Genomic DNA, 13,300 nt, shown 5'->3' with positions numbered 1-13,300 from the left:
TCCTGAAAATGCAGCATATCACTTCAGTCCAAAAAGATTATTTCACTCCAAAGTTTGGAAGTAACAGGAGTTAAGAGTCGTCAGCACAACCTAGGTTTCAGTCTTAGATAAAATCCAGTTAATAATATAGACACAGTCAAATCTACGGCAGTGTAACCAGGTAGCTCTATTAAGCTATAAAGCTTAATAAAGCTATAAAGTTATTATATTATAAAGCTTAATTAAGCTATAAAGTTTATTGTTATGCTGGCTTTCGGCAAACAATGGAATTCAGGCCATGCTACCAAAAACGAGTTAAAATTCAGCATTTGAGGTAATGCATCACTTGGTACCATCTTGAAAAACATTCAAGACCAAGATGGACATAACTAGCCACTGTTATTGGTTCTCAGGTCAGGACGATGGGCACAGCTGGACACAGGCTACCGGGCCACACAGCCATTTAATCTGAGACGGTACAGTGTTACGATCTTAAATAATGACAATAAATACAGCATAAAGAAAATTACTATATATAAAGCTCTGTTTCCCCTGGTGCAGGAGAGCTTACAAATGTTCACACACAAAGCTTACACTAGTTTTCCTCCAATTTTCCAAGGCAGGAATGAGCCATCAAAACACACCCAGGAAGACTGGTTGGTAAGTGGCCATGCAAAACATTCAAGATTATCTGATCTCTGTAGAGATCTCTGTAGGAACCCAACAAGAGCTGTGCAGCCAAGCTTAATGATGGCTTCAGATACCCACAGAAAATTTTGGACCAGATGCCGAGAGGTCCAACTCACAGCAGGGCAATCTTCAAAGTTAGGTCAGATTGCTCAGGCCTTTGCCAATTAAATTTTGAAAATCTCTGAGGCTGGAGATTTCACAGCCCCTCTGAGCACCCTCCTCCAGGGTTCAGGCACTCTCGCTGTGATTTTTCTTTTCCTTACAACCAGCAGGAATTTCCCTTGCTACAACTCCTGACTGTTGCCTCTTGCCCTTTTTCCATGCACCTGTGAAAGGAGCTCGGCACTGTCTTCCCTCTACCCACCCATTAGGGGGTTGAGGGCGGCAATTCAATTCCCCTTGGCCTTCTCTTCTCCAGGTGCAACAACAGCAGACCTCTCCACCTCTTGTTGCAGGCCCCGCACTCGAGGGATGCACACAGCAGCTCTGCTCATCGCACTCGCTGCATGAACCACCGTGGGGTTAGGGGCTGGACTCTTCACCAAGTGGATGGGAACGCTTTACCTAAGTGTACACTGTTAGTCACGGAGAGGTTTAAGCTGGCACACAAATCAACTCTGCTCTCATCACCAGCATTACCTGCTGTCAGGCACACTTCTGTCGCTGCTCCAAAGCCAACAGCAGAGCACGAGGTTTTATTTAGTCTGAGCAGGACAGGAACCACCAAGAACACCAAGGCTCCAACCGCAATCAGAAACCCTACAACTGGCACTCTTTGAGCCTGACTTACAGCCAGGTTAACAGATAGCTGAACAGAGAGCATATGTGCGAGTCACAGGGGTGAGGTGTTGGATTCTCTGCCAGACACTCACTACAACTGACGGTACAGACATACGCAGGCCCAGCTGTTCCTGATTGCCCTGTATCCCGGTTACAGGATTTGGCTGCAAACCGTTTTCCATTCCCGTCTTCCTGTCATCACGGGTAATAGTGGCAACACAGCCCATTCCTATGGTTTCCTTTGGTCTCTGTCCCTTATACAATTATATAGGCAACCTTAAAGATTAGATCCTCTGTATCCGTGTTGCACCTAAAATTGTAACCAAGTGATTGCTTTATTTTCACTGGCATTGCAAAGCCAAAAGATAGACCAGAGCGAGGCAAGCCCTACACGACTCCGTAAAGCCAAACTTGCCAGGTGAACTCCACCAAAAATCCTCAGCAGTCTGTTACGAGGTAAAGAACAGAAATACCTGTTTGACTTGCAGGTCCCAGCTAAGTTTGCAACACTGAAAGCACCAACGGGAAGTGAGAATGAAGAATTTGTAAACAGAGAAAAGTAAGTGAAAGTAACCGAGATGAAAATAAACAGGAAACTGTAAAATTATTTTTTCACTACTTCTAGAGCATTCATATCATTTTAAACTGCAGTATTTGAAGCAACCTGGGATTTATAAGTGTTCCTCAATAAACTCTCTGGACAGAGGTAAAAATAAGTTAAGAAAAAACTGAAGTGGTCTGTGATCAAGAACTCTTCAAATCAATCACTGCCTATAAAGTTGCCTGTTCATTTAGTCCCACTTAGCATTGCTCAGCAGAGAAGATCCTGGTATATATTTAGATATCAACTAGTAAACTGCCTTATATATTACTTCTGAAATTCCCTGCTATCCATGAATCCTCAAGTCACATATACCTGTGAGGGGTAGGAGGTATATGACCTATTTTCTACATGACAAAAGCTCTTGCATGACACTCTCAAGGAGAACAGGTTCTGTGGCTTCTTCTTCATATGATATGCATCAAACTTTAACTCCTCCTACTTCACCAAGGATTTCACCATACAAACAATATCACAGGGATTTGATTCTACATTGTCATCCTCTGAAACAGACTTGAAGGAACACAACTACTGTATGCTTAGTGCTCCACATTTACTATATCCATAAAACAGTACAGGTGAGGAACTTTATCTCCCACCGCTCCACTCCCAAGCTCAAATGTACAGGCAAGAGGGAAGAGGAAGAACATGGGACAAGCACATTCCATCCTCTTCTGAAGTATTGGAGAATGCCCCATGCTAGAAATGAAATTATAAAAGAGATACTTGAAAACTTCCAAGGAACTGGATGCTGTATTTGTGAGCGGCAACCAAGATACCACACTTGCTCCTCATATCCACCATAGGGAGCAACTGCAGTCTGTTCTTGTTGTACAAGGACAGTATTACTTAAACCTAAAAATAACAGTTTCTAAGTAGCAAAAAAAAAATCTGTATTACAAGAACATTAAAGTCTCTTTAAAATATCACTAGTGATACCTTACAATTCAGGAATGTTTATTTTTCACGGCCAGCTGCATTTAGACTTCGTTTTCCTTCAACTCCAGACACAGCAACTTGTCCTACAGGATCAGAAGAATCTCAAAAATAGAGTTATTGACCAATTTGACTAATGCCAGCAGAAAAATTATTTGTTTTTGCAGAGAAAGGGAGGAAAATGGCTCCTAAAGCAGACAGAAATATTCACTGAATGGAGTTTATATTCCTCTCACATTCCTTTTCTGAAATGGAAAAATAAATAACCATGCTTCATGCAAAACAATACTCCATCTAGCTTTCGGAGCACGAACATCAACTAATAAGCTGTGAAAAAAACATCCCAACATTTCAGACAATAACAGTTGAGGACCTTGACACACTGCTAATGGATCTTGACACAAGAAATAATCTAAATTCAGAAATATTTGCCTTAAGGTTATAGGTAAGGGCGCGCAGAGCGAACCAGCAAATTGCCCAATAATCTCCCAGGCGTACTCGCTGCCCCGCTCGTGCGGGGACACAGCTCTGCTGGCTGGGCCCCTTCTCATCAGGCGCTTAGGGAGCTCTGCTTCGAAAAGCCCCAAGCAGCACAGCCCACCCCCACACAAATGCCTCTAATTCATTACTGCGAGTGCCGGATCCTTGGTTTGAGAACCCAAGGTCCAAAGGTGAGTTAATGGCACCAGCGGGACTGGAAAATGCAGCTGTGAGCTTAAAGTTAACAATAGTCAAGACAGATGCATTCCCACTAGTAAAAGCCTGAATTTGTGTCACGTAGAGGGGGAATGATTTGTCAAATTAGGCAAAATTAAAATCAGGGTTTCCTCACTTCTCCTTGCGTGTTGGGCAGCCCATTGCATACAAGGTAAGAAAGGGGAAAGGTTACTTCAACAGCCATGCTTTGATTCATTTTCCAACTTTCTTCACATTTCTTAGCCCTCTATGTTTTTATGACAAAGTTGACTATTGGGCATTAAGTACATAAGCCATTAACGTCCTGAGAAGCAAAACTGAAAGTATACCAGCTTCAACATCAGACTGAAATGGCAGTAAGATGCGTACAGATAGCAGCCACGAAGGATGCTCATTACTGTACAGATGCTGCACTGCAAACAGACAATTCGGCAAGAAACAGACCTCGCTCGGAAAGCCAAATATCTGGGGTTTTTTGAAGCAGAACTAGCCACCTTTCCAGAGGCCTGCTGCAGCGCTGGGGACGCACGCGAAGGCCCAGGGCAGCCAGGATGTCCTGCAGTCAGGGGTTACCAGCTGATGTACCGTCACCTGACCATCTCTTCTGGCCTGTTTCACCCCAAGAACACGATGCCATTTAAGAGATGCCATACACTGAGCTGAAATCTTTTTCTAAAGAGCTGTGAAGAAGAATCTTCAACCAAAAACCTTAAAGAACCCTAAGATATGGCCTCCTATTTTTTACAGTCTAAAAAATTATATACATTATATGCAATTCCACTCCAGAGGATAAAGATGCCATCAAGAAATACATGTCATTGCTTATTTTTTCAAGGAAACATGGCTAAAATAGCAATGAAACGAAGTAGTTGTTCTTCTGTTTAATTACAAAACTTGGAGGATTGCACGTTATAATCTGCACACATTTATTAGTTGGAGAACTGCAGAGCAAGTCAGCCTCTCGCTGCTCGTATCTAGTAATCCAATGCGCTACTGGTGTTCAAAAAGACAGGCTGAAAGTAAAACACCGTATCTAACTATAAAAATATACTACAGTCTGAAACAGTCGAACTATTCTCTCCAGAGAGGATTCCTATCGGCATATTTGCATGTGAACTTTGAAAAGGAATTAAGCCTCTCCCAAGCAGAGCAGGACCTTGCGTGACCAACTTGCATAACCTCTTTTGTAACCAGAATCACTACGTTCGTCCCCCATTTGGGCTGGGACGCTCCATTAGCTGGTCTCTGATCACGCAATCAAATTTTCCCTCTAATATAATAGTTTAAAAACTAAACAGCCATGTGAATTTGTGTCATGACATTTAATTTGATCTAATCTAATTCACCCAGTATGTAATTAGCTCTGCAAGTCATTTTTTTTTTGCACTTAAATAATAGACACCATTCCTGGGAATTGATGGAAAACTAATTTTCTCAATCTCAAATTTTTAACCTACTCCGTTCCTCTTGATAGGATCTCAGGACAGCAAAGAACTGAAATATTAGTCTGACAATATCAGACAGCCATGCCACACAAATACAGGTGTAAAGGGCAGTGAATGAGCTCTTTCTTACAGTTTCAGCCAAGATCAATGGTAAGTATATGGAAGTCAGCTGAGGAAAATCACGTGTGGAAACAATCTAATTACAACACACATAATGATGCATTTGAGGTGTGTTTTACTATGCCACATGATCATACGCTTTCTAGATTTAAAACTATAGCATGAGTGTGCAGTCCCTTAATACAGAACAGTGTTTCAAAGTATGTACTACTGGGCCACTCTAAATGATATTACCTGTATCTATATATTACAAACAAAATCACGTTTACCAAAACCACACATTTCTATATCTAAAGCCAAATCTTATGTTTAAATGGCAGAGGGTCTCGGGTTGCATGAAACCCTCTTGATACAGATAGCTGATGATGTCTTGCATCGGCGAGAGGCGACGCAGACTGAGCGAAGGCTTCTGGAGTAACAAGCACAAATCCATGAAAGTTTACTCCACCTCAAGAGTAACAGGACGACTGGGGACTTCTCCTGGGTTACGAAGCAGTGCAGCAACTCCTTGAACCTCATGTGGGGCTAATTTTAATACCACATTGCAGCCTTATTTACTTTGCAGAACCAGAAACATCCTTCTGTTACAGTAAACACCAAACTTTGAATTACAGCCTCTCCGCAGTAATTTTGGTGGAAATCTTTTTGAAACAGTGATTTTAGTCAAATATGCTGTGCAATACTTGCCCCATTGACGTTAATGGAAAATTTCCATTGATCTTGCAGAGTAGGTGTGAGCACCTCACATTTAATTTATCTTAAAAACTGATTGCAAATTGTTTACATAGTCCACATAGACATGCAAAATCAAAATTTGGAAACATCAAAGCTAAACCTATACTTAAAACCAATACTCCTAAAACTGCCAGTTATACTTTCAAACGAGAGCTAAGAACTCTCAGGGGGTTTTTTCACTCTTTTTTTTTTTTTTCCCCAGGATGTTATTTTTATCTTGGCACCATTCATTTTTGCTATTTCATTTACACCATGTTTGGTGCAATTACTGAGATAGAATTGTGTCAAGTCTCCTCTGCACTAGACTGTATGCACCAACTTTTCTCCTGGGTTTATAACTTTGCAACCTATTTAACTGGCATTTTAAATATTATAGAAATACAGCTTTGGACTCTGATATTCTCTCTACCAGCCTCAGTTCTACTGCTACAGAATTTAAATGTTTCACAGCATTTCATAGTCTTCTGTTCAAATTTACAGAAGAGCAACTAAGGACAGGATTCTGTGCTGGAGTTTAATCATCTCCAATGCAGATGTCACTGTCTGCATTAACCATCTCAATTCCCTTTAGAGACAGAAGACAGACTCAGGTTTTCTAGCACACGATTCAATCCACCCTGAAGCTCTGCTCTCACCTGCACTCCTGAACACCTGCCTGGCCCGGGCCCTGCCCGGAGAGGACCGGCACGCTGGCAGCGCAGGTTTCATCCACAGACCACGCCGGAGCGTGGATGATCCGCACACACGGGAACACCTACATTTTCAACAGCCAGGAGGAAATGCCAAACTACATTTTAGCTGAAGTCTCTGGCAGGTGTCTGACCCTGGGTCTTGCACTGTTCTAACAGGGAGCTTGTTTTCCTCTTTGTTTGCACTAGGCTCTCATCTGGCTCGCCATCAGGATGTGATATGATTAAGCATGTTGACATACAGAGTCACCACATAATTGTAGCTATTCAACTTCTCCCTAGTCTTGTGGTAGAAGGTATATTTAGCAGCTACAGTTACCCTCAGAAATGAAATACACAATCATCTCTGAAAGCCTCCCCCTTCTCCCCATGCACAGCCCTGTATCTGCCTTAAAGACTGTAATATTTTGCGATCAGCTGCGCTCTGAAGTAACCACCCCCGCTGCCACACAACACAGATGAATGCTGAATCGCTGGAAAATACAATTCCAAGTCGGTTCCCAAATTCTGCATGTAACATGATAAATTACTTCTGTATCGCCCTGAGCAACTGGATCCCTCCGGGTGCCAATCCTGGAGCTGGGGCTCCATGAAACCTCCGCGATTGTCACCTTCTCTGTCACCACGGTATCTCGGCCAGCTGAAAAGGGCGAGCTTTTAACCCAGATATTCCCGTCTGAGGCGGCCGGGGCTCCGGTGCCGGGCGGGGAGGGGGCGGCAGCCTGCCAGCGCCCTCACCCACACGTCGGCTGCGGGGCCGGGGCGAGACACCGAGCCGAGCCGAGCCGAGGGGTACCGGCGGCGGGGGTGCCCAGACCCGGGCGTCTCCGGCTGCGGGCGGCCAAGCCCACCCCGCGGCGCTCCCCGCCGGGGGCGCGGGTCCCGCCGCCCCGGCACGGCGGCGGCAGCCGCAGCTCCTCCCGCCCGGCAGCGCCCGCGGCTGCGGCGGCTCCCCGCCGAGACACGCACGCAGCCACACACGCGCATTTTTCTGCTTTTCTCGTTCTTTTTTTTTTGAAGGTTAGCAATTTTCAGCCGGCTCCCCCTGCCCGCACCCCGGCGAGCAGCCGCACCGCAACGTGACGGACCCCGCCGGGGCGGCGGCAACGTCCCCTTCCAAAATCCAAGGGGTGGGGTGGGGGGTGCTCGGCTGCCCCCCGCCTACCTGTGCCGGTGCTCATGGCGCGCAGGAGGGGCCGCGCCCGCCGCCGCTCCCCGCCGCTCCCGCCGCCGCCGCCGCCCGTCACCGCGCCCCCGCGGGCGGCACCGGCACCGGCACCATCCCCCCCCCGCGCCGCCACGCAGCGGGGCAGGCGGCGCCGCGCTCCGCCCCCGCGGCAGGTGCCGCGCACCCACGGCCCCGCACGGCACGGCCCCGCGCCGCGGCGGGCACCTTGGGAAGTGTAGGCGGCTCCGCGCCCCCCCCACCCCGCCCCGCGGACTACATCCCCCTCCGTGCCTTGCTGCGGGCGGGGGGGGGAGGCTCCCGCCGCGCCGCCTCTGCGGGCAGAGCTGCTGCTGCAGCCCCCCCACCCCCCCCGAGCACCCGCAGAAACGTGCGCGCCGTCGCGGCGGCCCACCCACGCCCCGCACCCCGCGGGTGAGGGCGGCGTGTCGCTGCCCGGCTTGCGCTCGGTTTGTACGGGGCCGGGGCGAAGCAACCGGGCGCGCAGGTGCTTCAGCGCGGCCCCGGAACGCGCGGGGAGGGCCGCTGGGGGTGTTGGCGTGGTCCCCCGGCCCAGCCTAGGCTCCAGGCAGCGCCGCCGGGCGCAGCGGAAAGATGAAGAAACACGGAAAGATGCTTGGCAGCAAGTCTTGGTGTGCGGGAGGGGAAGGTGGTGCTTTCGGGGGCAGGTGAACTCACCGCTCCGTCATATTTGAAAGTGCCAGGACACACAGCGCCTTACTAAAGCCAGCTCATTCAGTATTTCATCAGTCTGAAAATCTACTATAGCTTGGAAGAAGTGATATTTTTTAAACAAACGCCAAACACCTGCTGTAACAACGGCGGAGGGAGCCAGCTGCAGTTGCGTCAGCGCGCGGTGTCGCGCAGCTCCGCTGATGCCGAGTCCAGGCGCGGTTCTGGGCGGCGAGCAGCTACAGCAGCAGCGCAAGGAAAGAGGGGCGTGAGGGCTTGTTTTGCATTTATATCAGCACGCTTATTATGCTTTTTTCCCACCGACAGCTATCTACAAGTTAAAACTTAACTAACAGCTGGAACCATAAAAACCTACCCAACTTTCCCAACGCACACCAGTCCCTGAAGTGAGATATGCTCCACAGCGGCACTTACATGTCATGATTTGATAGGGGAATCGTGATCTCTGTGTAAGTGCAGCAGCACAGCATGGCTCTCATGTCGTTCTACTGACATGAATCGAGAGCCCCCGGAGGTCATCGCTGCCATTGGGATGAATGGGGACCTGCACTCAGAGCAGCTGTGCGGGATCAGGCAAGCCAGCCCCATTTCCCATTTCTGCCAGTCACCAGCAGTGAACATCTGCTGACGGGACTTCCTGAGCCAGACGTTTCTTCCATGGATTTTCTTCCATTACCTTGTCCAGTTGTTTGAACCCATGCATGCTTCAAGCAACTACAGCATCGCGTGTGGTGTGAAGAACCACCTGCTTTTTTTTTTTGAAACTGCTATTTGCTGTCTTTATCTGATGCCCACTCATTCTTGTAGTGGAAGAGATAGCAAACATATTCCCTATGCACTTTCTCTGTGTCACTCATGAATCTATACTACTCCTTCACTCCTACTCTGCTTAGTCATTCCTTAAAACTGGCGACATGTGACTTCAATACCACACTGCTATTTGTCACTTTGTCATTTGTTTTGCATTTGCATCGTTGATTGTTCAACACCATGCTTTCCTAAGCACCAAAATTACCTGTTTCCCATCCTGCAACCTTCTACCACCCATTTCCCATCAAAAGCTCTCCTGAGCTGCCCAGCTGTACTGAAGCATGCTAGCTGAGTTGCAGCTGGCCTTGTAGAACTTCATTAAGACACAGCTAATGCATGAATATCCACGTGTGGATGCATGTTATGTATCACACTACTAGAAATGTGTAGAGCATCTCAGTTGTGGCCACGCAGCAGCATCCATCTTGTTCATTCTGCATTCAGGCCAATGAGATCTGGCTTCCACCATCAGTGTAATTTGTGTTTTTAATCATGAATTATCTTTGCATATAATATCCATCAAGGCAATCTTCAAGTGATCCTAGCAAGCCTGTGGCTCGGCAGAAATGTTGCTTTAAAAGCTAAATTAGACATAACTGATTGTATTGAAGGTGGTGAGCATGCAATTGATATTGGGTGTAATGAAAGGAAACCGCTTTGGGCTTTAAGGCTGCTAAAAGCTAGTTTGATGCTTCTGCTGAGCAGCAGTGCAGAGGGAGACTGCACCCTAAAGCCTTTGCTTATGCATTGCAGGGCTACGAGAGGATTTTGGAAGTTCTCTCTACCAGTCATGGAAACAACTGAAAGGCCCAGGTTGCTACACAAATGCTCAAAGTGCCTACATCGTGCCAGACTTTAGGGAACGCTGTGTGAAACAGGTCAGGAACTTCAAAATTCTCCTTGGTTAAGACAATGCCACTTGCCACAAGCTTCATGAAGAAACCCCATGACCCAATGGAAAAGTCCTGTTCTTCCACTGGTAAGACCCTGTTACTCCAACCAGTGAACCAGGGAATAATCATGACTTCCAGGGCCTACTGTCTAAAAGAGACCTTCTCCAAGCTTACCCAGGAGACAAGATGTAAGGAAAAGCCCTGCCTGAATGATTTTTGGAGACAGTTTAAGATCATGGATGGCACAGACAGCATTACCATTACTTGGGAAGAGGCTACAATTCAGAATATTTATGGCAAAAGTAGTTGCCAGAGTTTATTCTGAACTCTGTTGGATTTGATTATATCCTTGCTCTCCAGAAAGACATTGCCTCTTCTGCTAAGGAGGTTGGCTTGAAAGGGTTGATAGCAAAAGGAAACCATCCAGAATGAGTTGGCAAGGCAGTTTACATTCAACAATTTACGCTGAGCATGCAGTCTCATAGTCAAAACAGCCAAAACCTTTCAGGACAATGATCCATCCTGAGAATGGGCAGATACTGTGCCTTGATGAGTGTAAGATTCAGTCTCATGTTACCAATCCAACTCCCAGGCCAGTCGGCAGCCATCTCCTGATTTTCATTTTTAAAAGCAATCAGCTTGTCCAGCCACTGCAAAGGCGGCTGAAAAGGCAGCCTCTAAACTGTCAGCACTTCGCTCCACTTTTGCCATTACAGGAATTGAACTGGCGCTTGGCAATCCTGATGATCCTGCTTCCTCCTCCACATCCTCAATGTCATCCTGAATTCTTTTAAGACCATCATCATTTTGTGGAAGAGCTTAGAAAACTCTATGCAAGGCAAAAAAGTTTACTTTTTAGTACACAAATAGTTTCTAATAGTTCTCCGCTAATGTTATTTGGACAGTGTTATGGAAGAACTTATACTGCATTTTACTGTCCCGGTATATTTAAACTGTACGTGCTAAGTACATTCACGCATCATTCTCTATTACATTAGCTGTAATGGAAAAAAAAAAAAAAAGATCTTCAGTATCTACTGAGTGGCTAACCATCCCAGTTATCAGAAATGCATCCTTGACAAGTAAGGGGATGTACCTTCACATATCTTCTCTTGACAAGTAAGGGTATATGGCTTCATTTAAAGGAAAAAAAAAAAAAGCAAGCACTTTAAATATAAACCAAACCAGAACAATCACTACAGTGTATATTCATTAATATATACTAGCATTATATTTGACAGTGTGCTTCTGTAGGTTAAGTATACTACAGATTTATGGACTGGCAAAATATACATTCTTGCAGAAGCTGTTGTAGCTCAAGCAGCCAGGAAGCTCGGGGGCTTTTTTCCCCCCTGCATATTTAAGTGAAGTTAACCACATCAAAAATATTTCCCTTTTTTTTTTTCTCCTTTTATTACCTTCAAAATTCAGGGAATTCACCTGGGGTAATATTCAATTACTAGTACTGGTATTTTAAAATTCAGTTTCACAGCAGAGTGTCATACAATATTTTTTATTACTTTTCTTGAAAAAGTCCAGCTAAAGCAAGCAAAAAGGATTGTTTCTAATATTTCTGAACTTTCCAACAGTGGGGAGACCATGGGCTCTCAGTACAAAAAAAAAAATAGTTTTTATTTGATTGTTTGCCTGCAAATCTTTTTAGGTCATTGCCAATTGAGTACGAAAGGGGTCATATTTTGAAAGCATCTCAGTGATGGAGGGTCCAGCAAGAGGGAGAGGAACTAGTACTTCTGCACTGGGAATGAAGAACCAGCTTTCTCTCTTCAGCAAAAACAAACACTCATGAAAAAACCCGTCATACAGCCAGTTGCCAGAAGTGATTTACATGCTAATACAGAGTATTCTCCATAGAGTATATAATCCAGATACAGAGTATAGAGAACACAAGTTCAAGTAGATGTTTAACCTGATGAAGGAAAAGATGTTGGCCCTTGGCTCCATGTTCAAAGATAACATGGTATCACAAGATATTCAGGTCAAACAACAACTTGGAGCAATACTTAAAGAACGATTAGTCAGCTCACACCAGCTATGCTATTAGTTGTTCAAAACCTTCTAAAAATATCCTAAACGGATATCTGAAGAAAAAAATCAGAAAAAAACCCACATCAATTAGATTTCCTTTTGTAAATCCTACTGTGCATCTCTGTATTTCATGCCTTTATTAGAGTCCTGAAAACCGAGCTTAAGCTCATAAGAAACTTTTGTAGTCTTTATTTTTTAAACTGAATTCTAATTATTGGGCTCATATTCACTCCAAGCTGCTGTCTTTTGACAACTGTTATACCTTCTGGAAGACAAAAGTAAACTTACAATTTATAGTAATTTATTTTGAAGTGCTTATGTTTTAAATGAGAAGTTTTCCCTCAAATGTTGTGGTGGGTTGACCCTTTGACCCTGGCTGGATGCCAGGTGCCCACCAAAGCTGCTCTGTCCTTCCCCTTCTCAGCTGGGCAGGGGAGAGAAAATATAACAAAAGGCTCATGGGTCAAGATAAGGACAGGGAGATCACTCACCAGTTATTGTCATGGGCAAAACAGACTCAACTCAGGGAAATGAGTTTAATTTATTACCAATCAAATCAGACTAAGATAATGAGAAAATAAAAACCACATATTAAAAACATCTTCTCCCCCACCCCTCCTTTCTTCCCAGGCTGAACTTTATTCCTGATTTCTCTACCTCTTCCCCACCAGCAGTGCAGGGGGACAGGGAATGGGGGTTGTGGTCAGCTCACCACATGTTGTCTCTGATGCTCCTTCCTCCTCAGGGGGAGGACTCCTCGCACTCTTCCCCTGCTCCAGTGTGGGGTCCCTCCCACAGGAGGCAGCCCTCCATGAACTGCTCCAATGTGGGTCCTTCCCATGGGCTGCAGTTCTTCATGAACAGCTCCAGCGTGTGTCCCTTCCATGGGGTGCAGTCCTTCAGGAACAGACTGTGCCAGCATGGGTCCCCCACAGGGTCACAAGTCCTGCCAGCAAACCTGCTCCAGCGTGGGCTCCTCTCTCCATGGGCCCTGCCAGGAG

The 13,300-nt window shown here is 45.8% G+C and overlaps 1 protein-coding gene across 7 annotated transcripts in view; it reads right to left on the bottom strand.

Moving 5' to 3' along the window:
• The window catches only part of ABLIM2 (actin binding LIM protein family member 2), a 150,147-nt gene extending 142,135 nt beyond the window's left edge, over window positions 1-8,012 (bottom strand). For all 7 annotated transcript variants that reach the window (XM_064449067.1, XM_064449069.1, XM_064449072.1 and 4 more), the window contains exon 1: window positions 7,837-8,012. In XM_064449067.1, coding sequence (XP_064305137.1) covers window positions 7,837-7,852 — 16 coding nt within the window. In that variant the 5' untranslated portion in view covers window positions 7,853-8,012. The remainder of the gene's footprint in view (window positions 1-7,836) is intronic.
• Between the last annotated feature and the right edge of the window lie 5,288 nt (window positions 8,013-13,300).

The sequence above is a fragment of the Phalacrocorax carbo genome, chromosome 4, assembly GCF_963921805.1.
Source record: "Phalacrocorax carbo chromosome 4, bPhaCar2.1, whole genome shotgun sequence".
Lineage (NCBI taxonomy): Eukaryota > Metazoa > Chordata > Aves > Suliformes > Phalacrocoracidae > Phalacrocorax > Phalacrocorax carbo.
Note: the sequence above shows the minus strand (reverse complement) of the source record. Positions and strands in the feature narration are given on the sequence as shown.